The sequence below is a fragment of the Pelophylax lessonae genome (genome assembly GCF_965119305.1).
Source record: "Pelophylax lessonae genome assembly, chromosome: 8".
NCBI lineage: Eukaryota > Metazoa > Chordata > Amphibia > Anura > Ranidae > Pelophylax > Pelophylax lessonae.
The window spans coordinates 266,058,167-266,080,499 of NC_138775.1; the positions used below are offsets into that span (position 1 = coordinate 266,058,167).

The 22,333-nt window shown below is 43.5% G+C and overlaps 1 protein-coding gene across 1 annotated transcript in view; it reads right to left on the reverse strand.

Moving 5' to 3' along the window:
- Positions 1-22,333, reverse strand: part of LOC309561428 (serine/threonine-protein kinase TNNI3K) — a 466,208-nt gene that overhangs the window by 316,265 nt on the left and 127,610 nt on the right. The window contains exons 13-15 of the mRNA XM_082265332.1: positions 20,152-20,208; positions 338-430; positions 193-250 (exon numbers count right to left, since the gene is read on the reverse strand). Coding sequence (XP_082121458.1) covers positions 193-250; positions 338-430; positions 20,152-20,208 — 208 coding nt within the window. The remainder of the gene's footprint in view (positions 1-192; positions 251-337; positions 431-20,151; positions 20,209-22,333) is intronic.

The window sequence follows — 22,333 nt, forward strand, 5'->3', positions numbered from 1 at the left end:
ATGTAAACCGAAATGTGATCATAGTATGTTCCTGTACCTACAACATTTTAGGGACTTAGGTCACTGAAGGAAACCAATAGCACTGTAGTGTACAAATAACATAAATACAGTATAAAACTAAAAAATTATCAAAAGGCAGTTTTGTTTACTGTGTACCCAAAAGCAAATCTGACTGAAATTTACAGATTTTACCTTTTCACAGCCACAATTTTATTACGGCATCTTCCTTTGTATACTTTCCCAAATGACCCTGTAAAATATCAAAGAAAGGGTCACAGCTTTGATTATAAATAATTAACAGTACTTCACAGTCTGTGACTCACGACAATTCTCACACCTGATCCAATTATTTCATGAAATTCAATTTCAGACATCTGGAGGTGAAAGTGTGAGGGCAGGCTGGCACGCAGCAGCAGTACATCTGCTTTTTCTGAAAAAAAAATATAAAGAATCAAAAACAATGATCATTTATGTGATGTAATATTCTTTGTATTTGCTGCATCCTGTTAAAACCTTGATCACCTCATCTTGTGTATATCAGGAAACAATATTTGTTTATAGAATAAAAGTTCTGGTTCAGAGCAAATGTTTTCATCAGTGGCCATAATTCACAGGTGTCAAATGCCACATACATCTGGTCCTGTATGGCAGCCTGGCTATGTCACTTGACCTTAATAAATGTTGTTTTGGCAGCATGATGCATGGTGAGAGCATCAAAATAAGTTTAGTGTCTTGTGCAATGTCATTCCCATGACTACCACAGCGTAAATCCCTGCACACAATTTTATAAGTGCTTGTGTGAATTAACAACTTGCATCTTACACAGGGCTAAGGATTCACATCCCATCGCTGCCTGACAATGCCGACTGCCTACGTGGCCAGTTGTCAACAATCAGGACTGTCAGGTGGGAGGAAGAGGAGGGAGTAACATGCTCCCTATACAGAGAAGTACCCTGTATTTTATCTTGACTCCCGAAAGCCGAATGGAAGTATGCTGGAGTAAAGGGAAGGTACGTACACTATCTTGTCAAAAGTTTTTGGATACCTGCACATGAACTTTAACGGCATCCCCGTCTTAGTCTGCAGGGTTCAATATTGATTTGGCCCACCCTTTGCAGCTTTAATGTCTTCAAGTCTTCTGGGAAGGCTGTCTACAAGGCTTAGGAGTGTGTCAATGGGAAGGTGTGACTATTGTTCCAGAAGTGCATTTCTGACGAGAAGGCCTGGCTCGCAGTCTCCACTCACCCCAAAGGTGTTCTATCGAGTTAAGGTCAGGACTTTGTGCAGACCAGTCAAGTTCCTCTACCCCAAACTCGCTCATCCATATCTTCTTAGACCTTGCTTTGTGCACTGGTGCGCAGTCATCTCGGAACAGGAAGGGATCATTCCCAAACTGTTCCCACAAAGCTGGGAGCATGAAATTGTCAAAAATGGCTGACGTCCTAAGAGTTCTTCTCTTAACTGGAACTAAGAGGCTAAGCCCAACCACTGAAAAACAACCCCACACCATAACCTCCCTCCACCATATGATTTGGACCAGTGCACAAAGCAAGGTCCATAAAGACACGGATGAGCAAGTTTGAGGTGGAGGAACTTAACTGGCCTGCACAGAGTCCTGACCTCAACCCGATAGAACACCTTTGGGATGACTAAGAACGGAGACTGCGAGCCAAGCCTTCACATCAGTGTCTGACCTCATAAATGCGCTTCAGGAAGAATGGTCAAAAATTCCCATAGACACACTCCTAAACCTTGTGGACAGCCTTCCCAGAAGAGATGAAGCTGTTATAGCTGCAAAGGGTGGGCCAACTCAACATTGAACCCTACGGAATAAGACTGGGATGCTTTTCAAGTTCATGTGTGTGTAAAGGCAGGCGTCCCAATACTTTTGATAATATAGTGTATATAGAGCAGGGAGAGTCGTAGTTAAAAACAAAACGTTTTGACCAAACTTTGGTTCTATCAGTTCTAGATGAGCTCTAACAAGGGTCACAGGTGAACAATGGTTTGACATCAGTTGGGCAAATTTAGTGCCAGAGAGCAAGACAAAGTGCAGTCAGATAGAAAGCCAGTGTTCGAGGTCAGGGAGTCAGTCAACCAAGCACTGTAACAGAATAACAAGACAAATAAGGACTTTGTAGAAAAGTCAGGGCAGGCCAGTTGGCCAAGAAGACGGATGGTGGAAAAAGCATCCTTATGCTTGCCATATGCAAAGCAATTTTCAGACAATTTCAACCACTTCCAATCAGCCTTAGATTGCAACATAACACAATCGTTTTGTGCAACCTAACAGTACCTATCAAAAATATGTATAAATCAAATCTTGTATAGTAGAAGGACTTCATTTGTTCAGTTGGGTGTGTTGGGGAACCGTTTAAAAAAATAGCTAGCAGCACACCGCATAGCACCTCAGTTATTATATTACAATACAAAGGTGTGAATTTGGTCTTTAGATATAACACATGCACACATCCTAGAGATTGACCTTTATAGTGCATTCACACCTCTGCATTTTAACACATGCTTGGAGCACATTTAGAATGCATAAGTTCAGTGACAATGTGCTTAGTGGAACTGTTCTCATCTTCACCTTTTTGAAAGGTGCTATGCTAAAAAAATGATTATAACTTTTTTTTGTTACATTTAAGGCATTAATAACTTGCATAAAATGCATGTAAAAGCTTAGAAAATGAATGTAACCTGCACTTTACATTCAGTTTTGAAAATGGTGGCACAAAATTACATGTGTAGCACTGTCCCCGTAGGGCTTGCTGTGTGATGACTTCTTGGGTCTCCTCTGATTACCAGCACACGGTCACTTAGGGAACAGTTCACACATCCATCCTTACTCCCAGTCGCTCATTACTCAATAAACAGTTCAAGGGTTTTGTTTTTTGTATTTATTGTGGAACTTGGATGGGAGAAGGGAATAGTGGGATACTCCAATAGATAAGGACAACTCTCACTTGGCCTCACCAGGTTATTTGTGGAAGCAGACAAACTGCTTTGAATATACTGCGACTTCTATGGAAGAATTGAGTCCTGGTTCACACTGGTGCGATGCGGGGAAACCCTGCAAATCAGTGCCGGTTCCCACATCGCACCAGATTCGCACAATGGTTCACACTGAGATCTGCCAATTGCTGGGGTTGTCAATGTAAAGTTAATTACACCCCAAGATTGGTTCGCAGATCATAGTGCGAACTATTAAATGGTGCAGGAATCGGATCGCATAGGTGTGAACACCCATGCGATCTGATTCCAGTGCGAACCAAAAAAAGGATCCTGCACCATTTTGGTGCGAATGCAATGCAATTTCAGCCATACATTTTGTATGGCTGAAATCGCCTCCCACAGACATCGCATGTGATCTGCACAGCAATGTGGTGTGAATCACATGCTAGTGTGAACCGCCACTGATACTTCTTGCTCTAGCAGCAGACTTGATACAACTACATTTTCCTGGTGCCTCCATGGCAGCATACATATGGTGGTTGCTCCGCCCTCAACCAACCCACAGGACCTCCTTAACTCTATAAAAGTAAGAACTGCCCCCCCCCCCCACGCCATTCTTTTTTCTGTCCTCAAGCCTGCAGGATCATGATCAGCCCTTACTGCACCTTCACATGGTGTTACCATTACAGGGTCATGCTCCCCTGTAGGATGGAGTCCCAGGTCTTAGGCTGCTAAAGGCGCCAACAAGGCTGGGAGCCTGTTTTTCTGTGGATCTTTTTCCAGGTAAGGAGTCTAGTTCAGCCATGCTCCTCCCGGGAACCCCCCCCCCCTCTGGTTTGGGGGCTGCCCCGGTAACATTGATGCTTCCTGCATTAAATTTAGCCTGTCCTACTTACAGTCTGACCTCATGTGGGCGCTGGGGTGCAGGATTGCTAGTAAGCCCCTCTGGAGCCCCTGGGGCGCTTCGCGCCTGCCACCTAACCTCTATTTTACTGTTCTGGGGGCGGGGCGATGGCGCCGCCCTATGACATCACCTGCACATGCCCAGTAGGCAGATGAAGCCATCGGCGGCCATCTTGGTACTCCCATTGGAGTACATGTATTTATATGGCCAGCCTCTCTCATTCTGAGGGCGGATGTCAGAAGCATAACATCTCCCTTGCTGCTGAGAAGAAGCTTTCAGGTCTGCCTGTGCTGCTGCCTCCCGATGGAAGCCAGAGGTATTGCAGCTTCTCTTTCTTTTTCTCTCCTCTTCTTGGAAATATATATTTATTTATAATAAAAAAGGGGACTATTAGGTTGGGACCTTTCCATTTACTTTTTCTTTTCTTCTTACCCTTTATGTCTCTCTTATCCCAGCCATCTCCCGTAGTCCAGTGGCACAAAAAGATCCTCAACATTCTGCTAGGTAAGGGCTGCACCATTCAGGTAAGTTTAAAAAAATTTAAAAAAGAGCATCGGGCGTATGAAACATCAAAATTTCCTATGTTTCATTGCAGCCCGCAACGCCGATCATCCCGCAGGGGCTCACCGGCGAGGAGGTCCAGAGGCCACAGCCGCTCAAGACATGACCAATATCACTCGTCTACCCCTCGCACATCACACAAGTCTCGCAGATCACCCCATCGATCTGACAGACAACGCAGTTCCATCCGGCCTGGGGACAAAGCATGCTGGGTCTGTGGCGGACAAGCTCTGCCGGGAAAACTGGTCTGCGAAACATGCTTTTTAGAAGCCACGGGGGATCGGGAAAAAGAAAAGCAAGAGTCCATTGATACAATGAAGAAGCTGATTAAGGACTCAATTTGAGAACTGAACTTGTCCCAGGAGTTGATGGCCCCGACCACAAGTGGGGGATCCCTTGAGACTCCAGTCCAGTTGGCAGGTTCTGGCTCCAGCTCAGAAGACGAAGGGGACACAGCAGAGGAGAATGTGTCTACCTTTGATTTTGGGTTGATCAGCCCCTTCGTGGTAGCGGTCAAGAACGCAATTGAATGGGAAGAGTCACCTGAGCCCCCTGCCAAGTCCAGGAAATACTTTCCCCACCTCAAGAAAAAACCTCCTACCTTCCCACTTATGGAGGAGATAAGGGATCTGGTGACAGATGAATGGCGGAAGGTGGATAGGAGACCGATCGCCTTTAACCGCTTTAGTAAATTATACCCTCTGGCGGATTCTGATGCCCAACTATTTGATGGCATGCCGTCAGTGGACGCATCAGTCATGAGATTGGCCAGGAACACAACTTTACCCTTAGAAGACGCAGTCTCCTTTAGAGATGTCTTAGATCGAAGAATCGATGCTGATCTAAAGAAGGCGTATCAGGCGGCCGGGGGGGCTTGCAGGCCGGCAGTGGCTTTAACCTCAGTATCCAGAGCAGCGCGTGCTTGGACTGACAATATAGAATCGACCCTCAAGCAAGGCTTAGACACAGACCAGATTGTGAAGGCTCTGGATGAGTTAAAATTGGCATCAGATTTTGTGGCAGAAGCGGCCATTGACACTCTGAAATGTTCCGCCAGAGCCATGCTATATTCAGTCACGGCAAGAAGAGCACTTTGGCTAAAACCATGGGCCGCTGATCCCTCCTCCAAGCAGACGTGGTGCCGCATACCCTACGATGGGAAAGCCCTATTTGGCGAAAAGCTGGATACAGCCATTACCAGAGTCACAGGGGGCAAGAGCGGTCTGATTCCTCAGGACAGGAATAAAAGGAAGAAATTTGCAGCGAGGGCGGTTTTCCAGCAAAAAGCCAGAGAAGCCAGAACATACCATCCAGGGAGAGAATACAGAAGAGGTTGGAAGGGCTCCCAGGCTACCTTCCTGAAGATGGGGAAACAGAAGGCTGCTACCTCGACACAGGAAGGCCAGAAGTCTTTTTGACTTCTTGCCCACCCAAACCGGCCCGGTGGGTGCCCGTCTCAGGGCATTCTCTCAGGTTTGGGTGGAAACTTGCTCGGATCGTTGGGTCACCTCCACGATCCTTCAGGGGCATTTTTGGAGGTTCAAGCGCCAACCGCCCCGTTCTTCTTTTCTACCCACCAGGATTCCAAACTCCGAAGAGAAGCGCAAGGTTCTGCTACAATATGTCCAGACGCTAATTCATCAGCAGGCAGTGGTAGCAGTGCCGGAGTCGGAAAGATTCTTAGGCTTTTATTCCCAGTCTTCTTGGTACGCAAAAAGGCGGGAGGATGGAGGCCAGTTCTAGATCTGAAGCGGTTGAACAAGTTTATCCGCCTCGAGCGGTTCAAGATGGAATCCCTGAACACGGTCATCCTAACTGTGCAACCAGGCGACTGGATGGTCTCTATAGACCTTCAGGATGCGTATCTACATATACCAATACTTCACGACTTCCAGTCATTCCTAAGGTTCAAGATAGGGGAACTTCACCTACAGTTCCAGTGTTTGCCTTTCGGCATATCCACAGCCCCCAGAACCTTCACCAAAGTGTTGGTGGCAATGCTGGCACCCCTCCGGGAGAAGGGGGGTCTCCTGTCGCAGGGGGACTACATCCACCCACATTCAGAAATCCTGGATCTGAGGGCCTGGAAGTTGAAAGGAAGAGGTTGGAGGAGTTAGGTTGCTCTCATGAGGTAACCCAGACGTTGCTCCAAGCCAGAAAATCGTCCACTAATAGCTCCTACTACAGAGTATGGCAGAAGTTTTCAGAAGTTGCCGAATCCAACAAGTTTAATCCATTGAAGCCAGCTGTGCAGGACGTTCTACTGTTTCTACAGAAAGGTCTGGATGTAGGTTTGGGGCTCAATACCCTTAAAGTGCAAGTTTCAGCCTTATCAGCTCTGACAGACATCAGATGGGCCTTACATCCTTTGATAGAGCGGTTTATGAAGGCAGTACTAAGGTTAAGACCACCTAGGAAAACATTGTACCCGAAGTGGGATTTACCCTTGGTGCTGGATACTCTAGCAGCACCGCCATTTGCTCCTACTGAGGACTGTTCTCTGGAGGATGTTACTCTTAAAGCAGTTTTCCTCGTAGCTGTCACTTCAGGCCGTAGGGTTTCTGAAATTCAAGCCTTGGGTGCTCAAGATCCATATATTACGTTCTTCCCAGATAGGGTCGTCCTACGACCAATCCATCAATTCATACCTAAAGTGCCAACTACCTACCACTTTAATCAGGAATGGGTTCTCCCAACCTTTGAGTAAGATCCAGATACATCAAAGTTGCATGAACTGGACGTTGCAAGAACTCTACGTCGATACATTGATTTAACGCAATCTTTTCGTAGGGAGCAACGCCTATTTATCATTCCAAACGGAGGTAGAAAGGGCTTGGCAGCATCAAAAAGAACTATCGCAAGCTGGATCGTACGCCTGATTCAAAGGGCTTATCGGGTTAGCGGGCTTCCAGTGCCTAAAGCAATCAATGCTCACTCTACGCGGGGGATAGCCTCTTCTTGGGCAGCTCTAGCACATGTCTCTCCGGAAACAATTTGTCATGCAGCCAGTTGGTCCTCATTTAATACCTTCATGGTCCATTATAGCCTGGATCCAGCTGCTCTAACTTCCCGTGATTTTGGGGAGAAAGCGCTGCAATTGGCGGTTTTGTGAATCCTAATAAACTATATTTCTGTGCAGTATCCCTCCCTATGAGCGAGTTATTTACCATATGTATGCTGCCATGGAGGCACCAGGAAAACGGAAAATTGAATACTCACCTTTCCGTAATTTTCCTTTCCTGGTGCCTATCCATGGCAGCATACGCCCTCCCTTTACGTAATCTGCATTTTTGAAGTCTAGTTACAAGAATGGCGTAGGGGGGGCAGTTCTTAGTTTTATAGAGTTAAGGAGGTCCTGTGGGTTGGTTGAGGGCGGAGCAACCACCATATGTATGCTGCCATGGATTGGCACCAGGAAAGGAAAATTACGGAAAGGTGAGTATTTAATTTTCCGTTATCTTCAGGACACTCCCTAGCATCCCCTTGACTGACACCTGTCTACTGACTCTTCTAGCAGAAGGCATGGCCCTCACAGGACAGGCCCCAGGACACAGATCTGTACTCACAGTAAGCAGAATCAGATCCTTTCCAGTGTCTCCCCTCCAGTCAGTTCTGCAGGACCTCTGTGTTCAGCTTCTCTTGACAACCTGAGACTGCATGGCAGCTTCTACAGAGGAGGGGCAGCCACACCCTCCCTCCGGGACTCCGCTCTCCAGCTTAAAGTCCTCCAAGCACATGTGCCCTTGGCATTTATAAAGTATCCTAGCAAGCAACAAGGCACTTTCCTCTGTCAATAAAAAAGAGAAAAAAATAACCGCGCTAAAGTGAATAATATAAAAGAGCAGCGACTTCAAGTGCGACCACACCCTCAGATAATGTATAGAAAAAATAAGCCGCGCTGCGTGAAGTGGGTAAACAAAAAATTAATGTCCAAACAAAAATCAATGTCCCATATAACAACTTGATTGACGCTGAGAACATAGGTCACACTCCACGGTCTCTGTAGGAAATGTGCTTACCGGATAACCACTAAAGATGTGCAAATTCATATGCTGAGATATGGTCACAGATCCGGGAGATGGGAGTTGTCAGAGTCCTCAGCGAATAACGTGTATAATATGCAAAGGAAAAAAAACTTACATAGTGTGATACTGTAATTTAAATAAATTTCCACCACCAATAAGGAATCCCTATCAATCGTGCAGCAGCTCACCAAATGAATAATGAGTAAAACGTGAATAATCCAGAGTGAGAAGAGGAATGTGGAACAAACCACCACCAATTGTGAAGCCTCTTACCGAAAAAATAGGTCAAATGAGCAAATAGATAAATCCAGATCGCCAAGAAACCAGAAACCTCACTCAAAGCCCTATTAGCCTCTTACCAGATGACAAATATTCCAAGCAGTAGATTTAGTAGCGCTTGCCCATCATGTATGAAGCTCCGGGACCAACAGCATCAATGGTGTTGACTAGAAACTCAGTGCCAAGATGTAGCCCGAGTAAAAGAAAAACCGCCAATAGTGTAATAAAATAATGACTGATTTATTTAATAAAGGAAAAAAAACACTCACAAGCTTAGTAGATAAAAACGCGATGGATGGGAGCCGCCGGCCGGACGGCAAAGCACATCCGCTCCTACGATAACTTCCGGGATGACGTCAGCACGCCGCGACCTGACGGCGTTTCGTCCAAGAAGACGTTATCAAAGGTACGGACGGCGTGCTGACGCCATCTCTTATAGAAAAACCTGATTATGATACCCGGAAGTGTTTGAACAATTCCGCCCTGAAACTGTGAACCGGACATCCAAAGACCGGAACTGGGGTAGATCTATCTCACCATTTTAATTAAGGGCACTTATCAACTTCACTAACCCAGGAATGTCCTGTATTAAATGCAAAATCCATCTAAAAGTATAGCAGGCCCATTTAACACAGCCGATGTCAAATAGGAATTGCCAAACCATAAATGTAAGCAAAATTAACATAAGGACATATATGGGCATTGTGTGTAACTATATCGTCTTGTGCCCAGATGCACTGAGAACACAAAAATAATTACCGTATTGTGTACAAATTGGGTCAAACTATAGCGGAATGAGTTCAAACTCCAACCGGGGATCAACATCATGAATATAGACCAAATGCTAAATATTACAAATACATTAAAACGGTTGAAATAGTATCCCCAATAGATGAATATATGACCATAAATGACTAATACCATTCAACAAAGCATGATAGCCGTCATATAGTGTGTCATCAATTATACTTATAAACACCATAATGTGTGGTATATATAATTTTAGGGGAAAGGGAAAATTAGATCTACATCTAGTGTTTGAACCAATGTGACCAATTCCCAAGGGTTGATCACTCTATACGCATAATAAAAAATTATATATCTAAAAGGAAAAATTAAAAAAATTTTTTAAGAATTATCTAAAAAAGCATTAACCTCAACATCAACATTAAGGCCATAAGGCACATAGCATTTTACACGGTGTATCCAGGACATCTCAAGTTTTGAGATGCCCCTCACAAGAGGTTCACCCCTCCAATGTGGCACAAAGCGATCTATGCCCAAAAAAAGGGTGTGTCTAGGATCTTTATTGTGTACTGCTGCATAATGTTTAGATACTGAGTGTTTGGGGAAGCCCTTCCTTATATTCGCCACATGTTCATTTAATCTTACATTAAGTGGGCGTTTTGTCCTGCCTATATATTGGTGTCCGCAAGGACACTGCAGTAGATAGACAACCCCAGTAGTTGTACATGATATAAAAGGCTCTATATTATGCTTACGTCCTGTGCTATTGGATACAAATTCTTGAACTCTTCTTCGTTTATTAGAACTAAGGGTACAGATTTGGCAACGATTGCACCTATAGTATCCCGTAAGTTGTTGCAAAAAACTGGGTTTGGGGCCAGGGGGTTCCAAGATATTGGGAGAAACTTTGTCCCTCAAAGAGGGGACCCCCCTAAAAACCACCTTAGGTTTAACAGGTAAGTTTTCATGAAGCACCACATCATTATTTAATATGTGCCAATGACGAGCGACCAAATTCTTTATGGTCATATGTTGACTAGAGTATGTGGTCACAAATGGCAGAGTAAAAGGATCTGTCTGATCCTGCTTCCTAGATTTACTCAACAAAGCCTGTCTATCAATTGATCTCACTTCAGACAGAGCATGTTGAAGGAATTCCTCATTATATCCCTTATCCAGGAATCTTGTAGTTAATGTTTGTGCCTGTCTATCAAAGTCTCGTATATCGGAACAATTCCGTCTAATGCGGAGGTATTGTCCCTTGGGGATGGCTCGCAACCAAGGAGCATAGTGGCAACTCTCGACAGGAATATAGGAATTCCTGTCGGTGGACTTGAAGTGGGTGGAGGTGACAAATTGTCCATCCCTGATGGAAATATTCAAGTCCAAAAAATTAACACCTAATTGGCTACATTCATAATTTAAATGTATACCTCTGTCATTAGAATTGAGGTCCTCCAAAAATGAGGATAGGTCATCATATGTACCGTCCCATAGGAGGAGGACGTCATCGATATACCTAGCCCACAGAAGAATCTGTGGGCGGTGATATGCATAGATGACGTCCTCCTCCCACTGGGCCATAAACAAATTGGCCAGGGACGGGGCATACTTGGCCCCCATGGCCACGCCAGTGATTTGACGATAAAATTGGCCGTTATACCAAAAATAGTTGTGCTGTGCTGCAAATTTGAGTAACTCCATGATAAAGGAAATTTGGGGTTCTGGTAAATTCGAGTCACGAGTTAAAAACATGTTGACGGCATCAAGACCCACCTCATGCGGAATTACCGTGTAGAGAGATGAAACGTCAGCTGTGACCAGCCATAGATGTTCTGTAGGACTTAAGTCAGCCAACATATTAATGACATGTTTAGTGTCCTTAATAAATGAAGGTGTGGCTTGAACCAAAGGTTGCAAATACGTGTCTATGTATTTCCCCACCCGGGACGTCACAGAGTCAATACCACTGACTATGGGACGCCCCGGGGGGGGAAACCAGACTTTTATGTAATTCCGGCAAGTAGTATATCACCGGAGTGCGAGGACACTTAGGGATCAAGAAAGCCTTTTCTTTGTTGTTAAGGATATTGGAATTATAGCCCCTCTCTACCAACGATTGTAAAGTTTTTTTATATGAGGCTTTGGGGTCCTTGGGTAACAACACATATGTTTGTCTGTCACCAAGGATACGCTGCATTTAGTGCTCATAGTCTTTTTTATCCAGTACTACGATACCTCCTCCCTTGTCTGCAGGCCTTATCACTAAGTCTTTGCGCGCACATAGGGAGTCCAGTCCCTTTTGCAGATCAGATGAGAGAGAAGATTTATGGACTTGAATATTGTCCAGATCTCTTATGACGTCCCTGAACACTTTTAATGAAGGGGCCAAACCTCCAGGGGGATTGAATAGTGATGCATTAGCAAGACCGGAATGTTGAAACTCCGTGCTGACCACTCTATGTTCTTTGATAGGATTACTCAAGACATAACGTTTGATATTAACCCTACGGACAAATTTGTGAATATCCATGTAGGTCTGAAACTTGTCCAGCCTCTTAGGCGGGGCAAATTTCAAACCCTTATCCAAAATCAACTTTTCTTCATGACTCAATTCAACACTACTTAGATTGAAAATCCCCGTGCCTGCTAGCTTTTTGCTTTTTTTGAGTTGGCACCTCCTGCCTCCTCTAGTTCCTCTTCTGATTCTGCCGGACGTTTTACACCTTGTAGGGCCCTGGGAAAACCCCAACCAGGGTAAACTGAATCAGGATCAGTAGAACTGTGGGGCTTATTGTTATCCCTTATTAGTTCCCTTGAAGAGTGAGGGGTGGGATCATTATAAAAGCCCACTGTATTGGTCTTATGGGAGGGTTGTGCACCACTCGGGGCCTCGTTGTCCTTAAGTGGGTAAAACCTGTTCTGGATCGGAACATTGTATTGGCGATTATCAGCCCTATTAAAAGAATGTTCTCTATCCTGCCACTGGCGATCGCTTCCTCTTCCTCTCATGGGTTCAGAGGGAGGCTCATACCATTGTGGGCCAGATCTTAGTGGGCTATAATCAAAACGTCCTTGAACTTGTCTCTGTGGACCATAGTCAGGACCCTGATTCCTTTGTGAATGGCGAGGGTCTGGGTACTGATCAGGTCCCCGTCTCCATTGGGGTGTATTGGAGTAAGAGGGTTGAGTGTAAGTCCCTGATTGATGGACAGGGCCATCATAATAATCCCGATTCTGGTTTTGCCAACTATTGTTGGGACCCGGGGGATTAAAATTACCATTAGGTCTCCCTTGATATGGTTGATGATGAATATCCTTACTCGCATTCTGCCCTCTGTAAGGGGATTTGAAAGATGGACGTCTGCCTTTATTGCGAGCCCCTTTCTTTTGTTTTTGAGAGGTTGGAGGGGCTATGGGTACTCCCACTGCTTGAGTGGCTGATGTATCCATTGTCTCTACCTCACCATTCAAATTACCCAGTAATTTTTTTTGCCACTCAAAAACAGTACAAGTCAAATAGTCTTGTAAATCCCTATTGTATTTTTTCCGTTTTTTATTTTTTTGATCTTTTTCTTCCTTCTCTAAATTTTTTAATAGGCATTTTTATATTCCTCACTTTCTTTGAAGGGGGTCAACTTTTCTTTGACTAATTTGATCTCCTCATCCAATCTGGAGAGTTTGGCGTTTTTTCTGCCTGTCAAATATCTTAAAAAATTGACCCCAGCTTCATTGAAATATTTGTACCAATCCTCCAAATCCACTTCATCAAGTTGGGGACTGACCTCCCACCGGAGGCTTCTGGGTACCATGGACTTCTTGGTGTATGTGTCCAAGAAGGCAATGTCCCACTGGGTGTGTGTTTCAGACACGAGTAGATTCCTCAATCGCATGAACAAGCCACTCATGTCTGTTTCACCTGTGGGGATGGTTTCAAAAACTCCATCTGTGTTCACAGATCTGGAATCTCTATAATCAAATATATCCATGTGATGGATTAACTTAAGCTGCAGTTAAAGGTCAGAAACAGAAGAATAAAAAAGAGAAAAATAACCGCGCTAAAGTGAATAATATAAAAGAGCAGCGACTTCAAGTGCGACCACACCCTCAGATAATGTATAGAAAAAATAAGCCGCGCTGCGTGAAGTGGGTAAACAAAAAATTAATGTCCAAACAAAAATCAATGTCCCATATAACAACTTGATTGACGCTGAGAACATAGGTCACACTCCACGGTCTCTGTAGGAAATGTGCTTACCGGATAACCACTAAAGATGTGCAAATTCATATGCTGAGATATGGTCACAGATCCGGGAGATGGGAGTTGTCAGAGTCCTCAGCGAATAACGTGTATAATATGCAAAGGAAAAAAAACGTACATAGTGTGATACCGTAATTTAAATAAATTTCCACCACCAATAAGGAATCCCTATCAATCGTGCAGCAGCTCACCAAATGAATAATGAGTAAAACGTGAATAATGCAGAGTGAGAAGAGGAATGTGGAACAAACCACCACCAATTGTGAAGCCTCTTACCGAAAAAATAGGTCAAATGAGGAAATAGATAAATCCAGATCGCCAAGAAACCAGAAACGTCACTCAAAGCCCTATTAGCCTCTTACCAGATGACAAATATTCCAAGCAGTAGATTTAGTAGCGCTTGCCCATCATGTATGAAGCTCCGGGACCAACAGCATCAATGGTGTTGACTAGAAACTCAGTGCCAAGATGTAGCCCGAGTAACAAGGCACTTTCCTCTGTCAATCACCAGGGCTGTAGTATATGTCTATGCACTCATTAGTCAGGTTTCCTCCCACTGTCCAATATGCCTCCCTATTGGACCAGTGTGAAACAAGACAAGCTGAGCTGCACCTGAGCACCATGGGCAGACCTCACTAACAGATCCTGCTCTCTGATAGGCAGAGAGCAATATAGATTTACCTGGCAATCTCTCTGGTAAGCAGAAAGACCCAAAACTATACATTATCAACAGTATGGATGTTACCTACATTAAAAACAAAACATTTCAGCACATGCCATTGCTCAAAACATTCAAGTGGAACTTTACTCAAAAAATTAAGTCCTGATAGATAACTTGATGTTGGCCCCTTTTGAAGGTATACTGTAGTGATGTTAAACATTAAAAATAAGTGCCTATACCATTTAAAAAAACAGTAAAGCCCTGTCTCTCCATGCTCTCCCTGCTCTGCACATGCTCAGTTGCTCTCTATTCTCAGCACTGTACCTAAAATCAGAGTCACTTAAGGTCAATTAGTGGACAGCTTTAAGATTTACTGTTGCTGAAGGGGGAAAAAGCAACAGGAATGACAAAGACTGTGCCCAGGGAACACAGATTAGGGAGGGACAAAAGAAAAGCATGAGAGGTGACAGGACAACCTCTACTCCCAGGACGACATAAAAGCGTTAAACTTAGGCTGGCCATACATTATAAAATTACCTTGTAAAATGTTCCTTTAGATTGATCAAAATCATATAATATAAGGTCAAACCTAAACACTTTCAATTTATATGCAATCAAGCAGGCCCTTGCACTATGGTAAATCTAAAGGAAATTGAGTAAGAAAATTATATACCGTATGGCCAGCTTTACAAGGATATTATCCTATCGCCCTGATATTCTCTGCTTTCTTCTTCATTGGCAGCCTGTGAACTTTGCTGTAAAGCCTCTGTCAGCGTTCCTTCTCATTTTTCTCACTCATCTTCCTAACATCAAGACATACAATCAAGGCTGGAAATGTACATATTTTAATTACAGAAAGTAAATGGGTTGATTTACTAAAGGCAAGTAGACTGTGCACTTTGCAAGTGCAGTTGCTCCAGAGTTTAGTAAATGAGGGGAAGCTCTGTCGACCTCTATCATCCAATCAAGAAAAAATGCTGTTTTTTTTCTTTTCCTTGAATATGATTGGGCATTCTTAGCAAAGTGCAGCATTAACTAATTTTCTAAGCTCTGGAACAACTGTACTTGCAGAGTGCAAAGTCTATTTGCCTTTAGTAAATCAATTCCATAGTTTTTCAGACCAAGGAGAGGAGAAGAGTTTCCAATAAAGACTCGTATACACAATGAGAATATAGGACTAATGATCATATGATTTTTTTTTTTCATGCTCATATCAAAAATAAAGAGGTTACCTAAAGTTAAACTAAACCGTTATTTTTTTTGTATGAAAACAACAAGCATGTCACACTTACCTCCTGTGCAGTTGGTTTTGCAAAGAGTGGCTTGGATCCTCCTCTTCTCAGGTCCCTCTTCGGTGCTCCTGGCCCTTCCCTCCTGTTGAGTGCCCCCACAGCAAGCAGCTTGCTATTGAGGCACCCGAGCTAAGCCACAGCTCTCTGTGTCCATTCAGACACCGGGCTTCAGCCAGGCCCTACTCCCTCTCTTTCCTCATTGGTTGACTGGCTTTGATTGAAAGCAGCAGGAGCCAATGGCAGCCGAGACACTCCTGCATCATCGCTGGATCTAGATGGACTTCAGCTAAGTATTAGGGGGGCTGCTGCACACAGACAAGATAAACAAAAAAAACCTTCTAAAGAAAATTCTTGTACGACAGAATACAACTTCAGAAGAGATGTATTGTATTGTAATGTAATGTATTCTGCCATTTCTGAGCATGCGTGGTCTTGGTCCTCTAATTTTTTTTCAATCTGGTATCGTACGAGAAAATTTTTCATGTTTGTCCGCTCAGATAATTTTGTATGAACTGGTATGATTGGCTCTCGTAATCTGTATACTAAGGATCAGAATTGCATAGATCACTTTGAAAGCGGTATTTTTCGATTGTGTGTACTAGGCTTAAGGAAGTGACTGCTCTGGGCTTCAACAAAATGGGGTCCTTGAGCAAAAAGAAACTGAAGAAATGCTGGAGGCAATTTATAGCAATTTTGGTAGCATAAATATTAATAAGGAATGTATGTTCTTTTGTTCACGATCATTAATTGTTATCAAACTGTTATGGGTAAAGTTTTGCTTTAAAATACATGTTAAATGCACATTCAAACATCTGTGAAAATGCACAGTCTAGCCAATGTAGAGGTGTGAATGCACCCTTAAAAGCAGAGTGACTTTAAGGTAACTCTAACTAATTGCTCTTATTCTTTTATTTGGATCATTAAGTGTTTTGTACTTGGAAGGGCCCTCTGAGGGCTTCAGAAACATGCCCCCTTTTAATGCCCATGTGTACCAAGTCCCGGATCCCAGATGTCATTTTCCAGTGTACGACTAAATCTGACTATCTGCAGTCAGTCACACAGGCACTTGGGAAATAAAACCCCCACGTTTTATAAAAGCAGCATTACAAAGCTGTGATATTCCCTCATTTGTAGCGAATATACTGTAACCTTCTGTAACCAATTTCACTACATTCTAAATTCTGAAAATAAAGCTGCAAAATATGTGAAATACGGATATTAGTAGACGTCTTCCAGACTGGAACTATGCCCACATGAAATCCCCCAACATGTTTTCCAGCTATTTACCTTGCAACGCATCTGTCACTGTTACAGATCACTCCTAATGACAATCTGCTTGGAATAAGCCAATGTAATATTTATGTCTGTGGCATATTAACGACAGTGGAGTATGAAGAGCATTAATTAGATGTATAGTTTGGAGAGAGTCTCCGCTGAATAGGGCTGGAGGTTGGAAAGCTTGTACAGTATGTTAGATGAAAATAATGCTGGCAAGAAAAAAAGATAATAGGGGATGGACAATGCAACAGAACAGGGCCCTCTGTGGGTAGAAGGGGGCCATAGGACAAGAGGAGCCATCTGTGGTTACAGGGGGGCCACGTTAGAAGAGGAACCGTCTGAGGGTAAAAGCGGATTAATAGGAAGAGAGGGGGCATCTGAGAGTTATGGGGCAGCCAAAAAAAGAAAGTAACCATCTAGGGGTCAGGGAACCACAGGAAGAGAGCACTATGTGAGGATAGTTGAAAGTCACAGGAAGAGTGGGGACATGAGGAGTTAGTGGGAAAGACACCAAAGAGGGAGAGAGGGGAGGCCCCAGGATCCATATGGGTGTAAAGGAAAGTCCCAGAATGACTGTGCTATCTAAGTAAAGAAGAGAGCCACAAGAAGAGAGGGTCCATTTGGGACATGGATGGGGGCATAAAAATCGCCATCTTGGGGTAGTGGGAGGAGGGGGGGGCACAGGAAAATAAGGGTCATCTTGGGATAGAGGGGTGCAACAGGCAGAGAAAGGGCCATCGGCCATCTAGAGGTAGAAGAAAGCTACAAGAACAGTGTGGCCATCAGGGGGTAGTGAGGACTCGAGGACACAGAAAGAGGGAAACAGGGGAGGCCCTAGGAAGAATAGTGCAATCTGAGGGCGAAGGAGACCCAAAGGAGAGTCTTGTGCCACAAGACAATAGAGAACATCTGGGGAAGAGTTGGAGGCACAAGAATGGAGAAGTCATTACGGGGTGGGGGGGGGGAGTACAAGAAAGAGGAAACCTTCTGGAAGTTGAAGGGAAGCAACAATCCATCCATCTAGTCAGGATGACCAGGGTCCATATAAGTTTTAAATGAAGTTACTGCTAGCAAATTAAATGCCTTCAGCTGCATCTGCTATGCTTGGGCTTTCCATGGTTTTTACTATAGCTATAGAGACATTCAGGTAGGATTGCTGACAAAGAAATTAACACTCCCACTGCTATTTTTCTAATTGATTGGGCTGAGACTAAATGGTACAAAGGTGTCTTGATGCAGTCACTTAGCTTCCATGTATTACAGTAAGACAGGATCTCTTTATGATTAATAGCATGAGCCATTTTAACCCTACTTGTTACCTTGTCATAAAATAAATGAAACTAAATACATGGTAGAGACAACAATAGATGTAGGTAGTAGTAGTAGTTAGTCACATTCGATTGGAGTTATTCTGTATTGTCTAATATTGAAGACGTTTCATATTTTACCATGCCAGAGCTTCAGTTTTAGGGATAGAAGGATGCCACCGGAAGTGAGAGGGCCATCTGAGGGTAGAGGAAAAGGCACAGGAAGAGTATGGCCATCAGGAGGTAGTAGAAAAACACAGAACAAGGGATGGAGAGGAGGCTCAAAGAAGAGAAGTTTCATCTGGGGTAAAGGAAAGCCCCAGAAAAAGAGTGCAAACTGGGTGAAGAGGAGCCCAGAATCTGAAGAAATAGCTTTGTAACTTCTTCAACATTACAGAACACAGTTAAATGTGACCAACTAGCTACTTATACCGTGACCTCGATAAATGAGAACCATCAGAGACAACAACAGATACAGTGAAAAGATGCTGTTTTTATAAAGTTTATTAGATTGTCTAAGGGGATAAAAGGGATGAGTCAACATTCTGTTCCCACCAGAATGAATGAAAGAATCAAAAGACAAGGATGGAAAATTGTTCTTGAATTCAATGGAAAGGAATACTATTCTAATTGTTGAATGCACTCTCAGGCAAAAAAAATCTCAAGTAGTCTTATGCACATGCACTCTACCTGAACGTAGAACTTTAGTTTTATGAAAATCGGGACTATGACATGGTACTTGAAAGAAAAGCCATCCAGAATTAGTTGAGTTTACGAAGGCACTATGAATTGGTCAGACAAGCGATTTTTATACTTTTTTGTTTAACCACTTTACCACCGGAGGATTTTGCTGTCTTACGTCCAGGCCACTTTTTGCGATTCGGTACTGTGCGAATTTAACTGACAATTGCGCGGTCGTGCGACGCTGTACCCAAACAAAATTTACGTCCTTTTTTCCCCACAAACAGAGCTTTCTTTTGGTGGTATTTGATCACCTGTGCGATTTTTACTTTTTGTGCTATAAACAAAAAAAGAGCGTAAATTTTGAAAAAAACAATATTTTTCACGTTTTTTTATATGAAATTCCCCCCCCCCCCCCCAAAAAAAAATGTAAAAATCTAAATTTTTTTTAAATTTTTGGCCAATTTGTTTTCTGCTACATATTTTTGGTATAAAAAATTGCAATAAGTGTATTTTGATTGGTTTGCGCAAAAGTTATTGCGTTTACTAAGGGAAAGATTTCTGTCATTTTTGGTGGGTTTTTTTTAACGAGTAATGGCGGCGATCTGCGATTTTTTTTGCGGGACTGCGACATTGCGGCGGACAGATCGGAGCCTTGACTGACATTTTTGACACTTTTGGGGGTACCAGTGACATTACTACAGTAATCAGTGCTATAAATATGCCGCTGCTCCTCCCCTGGCCCGACTCCCGCTGTGACTGAACACCTCGGGAGCGAGCCTCCGGCAGCGCGCGCGATGCCGACAAGGGGAGGAGTCCAGCGAGGTAATGCTACGTCGCTGGAGGATAACGAGCCACATTGCTGCAGTAGCAGCAATGTGAGCAGACGTAAAGTGGTTAAAGATTTAAGGGAAATTCTACAGGTTTAAGAACAGTTTTATTAACATAATGCATCTACATGTGCCAACAATGACTAGCAACAAAGTGTTTTTTTTTTTTTTTTTTGCACAGGGCCCATGTGAGATACGTGTCTGTCACTGAAGATGACACAAGTAAAGATAAAAGGGTCTTTGTCTTGAGAACAAATGCGATAATGGTTATATACGCAGGCGGTCAAAAGCAAAGAACTGAAGGCATGCCTAGTAATCTGCTTCACAGACACAAAAACACAATCACATTTGACATAGGAGTGCACAGTACCTTTAGTCATGCTCTTAATCTTCCCAAGAGGGGATGGAACAGAAACATAGGAACCGTCTGAAATAGACAAAATGACATTAACCCGTGCAAAAGAAAATTACACAATAGTAGTAATTCAAGAATGTTTAAAGTAAATGTATACACCAAGTCTATTTTTACTACATTTAACATAATATCTCACTGTATACACTTTTGTTAAGCCCATCCTTTTTTGTAAATGTGTTGCAAAGTTTCTTACCTGGAGATCCTGCCAGTAACAGCACTTCCTGTTTCAGGCTGACAACGCTGAGCCGCTGATTTACAATTACCAGCAGCATTGTCAGCCTGCCATGGGCACTCCTTCAGTTGGTCATTGGACTGCTTATTAGGTCAATCTGATAGGCAGCAGAGCAAACAACAGAAGGAGCTTGCACGTGCCATACATGGATCCACATTCAGAAAGATCAACAGGGACTGGCCGAGATTTGATCATCTAAAAAACTCAAGGATGTTTTACATGCAATTACTGCTGGCAGATGCAGCTGCTAATAGTAATCATTATATATAAAATAAGTCGCGCTGAATGAGGTGAACAAATCAATGTCCAAAAGTAAAAATAAATGAATCAAGTCCTAGTGTAAGAAAGTCCTAGTGAGAATGGATAATCTCCAAATTGATGTGACTAATGAAATCCACACTTTAGGAATCCAGAAACTTATAGGTGATGCGCTTACCGGACAAACAATATATAATTGCAGAGATAAATCACGAAGAAGTGAACTTGATCTCTGCAATTATATATTGTTTGTCCGGTAAGCGCATCACCTATACGTTTCTGGATTCCTAAAGTGTGGATTTCATTAGTCACATCGATTTGGAGATTATCCATTCTCACTAGGACTTTCTTACACTAGGACTTGATTCATTTATTTTTACTTTTGGACATTGATTTGTTCACCTCATTCAGCGCAACTTATTTTATATATTACTTTTTAGGGTGTGGTCACACTTGAAGTTGCTGCTAATTTTTGCCATTCACCTATAGCGCAGTTAATTCTCTTTTTCTTTGTAATAGTAATCATTGCACCCTGCCGGCCTGGAAGGCTCCCCATACTCCCCCTGCCGGCAGAACACTGTGGGAGGCATTCCCCCATCCACACTAACTGCATTGATGGGAGAATCCAGCAAATTATTTTTTTCAAATACTTTATGGGCTGCTTAAAGTCTTACTAAAGTCTGATTTTTTTTTTGTTTATTAAAATAACAAACATGTTATACTTACCTGCTCTGTGCAGTGGTATTGCTCAGAGGAGCCCCGATCCTTCTCTTCTCGGGTCCCTAGCTGTGATCTTGGCTCCTCCTTTTCTTTTTCTGTCCCCATAGTAAGCAGTTTGCTATGGGGTCAAACGGTGTGCGCTCTCTCCGTACTTGTGTATACATAGACTTACACAGCGGGACTTAGCCCCCCCCACTTCCTCTTCACTGCATCTGCACCAATGCCTCCTGCTGTCGCTGTGTGAAGAGGAAGAAAGGGGAGAATAGATACAGCCGTGCACAGTGCTGATCTCTGCTCCCTCTCTTCCCCTTCACACAGGGAAGGGGGGGGGGGGGGGCACAGGGACACTGAAAACATTTTTTATCTTAATGTAAGCAGTGCATTAGGATAAAAAAAAAAAAAACGCTTTTAGGTTTAGTATCACTTTAAGCCTCTGCCTTGCCACTAGCAGCAGCAGCATTTTTAACCTGGCATGTGACCTCCTTCATTTGGCAGTTGGGTTGCCTATCTGATAGGCAGTCTTAAGGCTGAATAAGCTTGCACGCCAGGCTGACGAGGCTGCTGCCAATTGCAAGGCAGTGGCTTAGCGTTGTCAGCCTGAAACAGGAAATGTTCTTACTGGCAGGATCTTTAGGCAAAAAAAGTTTTCAAAAGAATTAGGCCCCTTTCACACGGGCTTTCCGATCAGGTCCGCCTGGCAGTTTTTCAGGCGGACCTGATTGGATGTTCCATGCCCCCTATGGAGCAGCGGATGTCTTGCCCCCTATGGAGCAGCGGATGTCAGTGGTGACATCTCCGCTGACACCCGCTGCTATCCAATCCGATCCGGTCTGTGAAATCCAGACGGATGGAAACCCTATTTTCCATCTGTCTGGAGTGTCGGATTGGATAGGATCGGAGGAAACTGGACAGGCGGTCCGTTTTCAT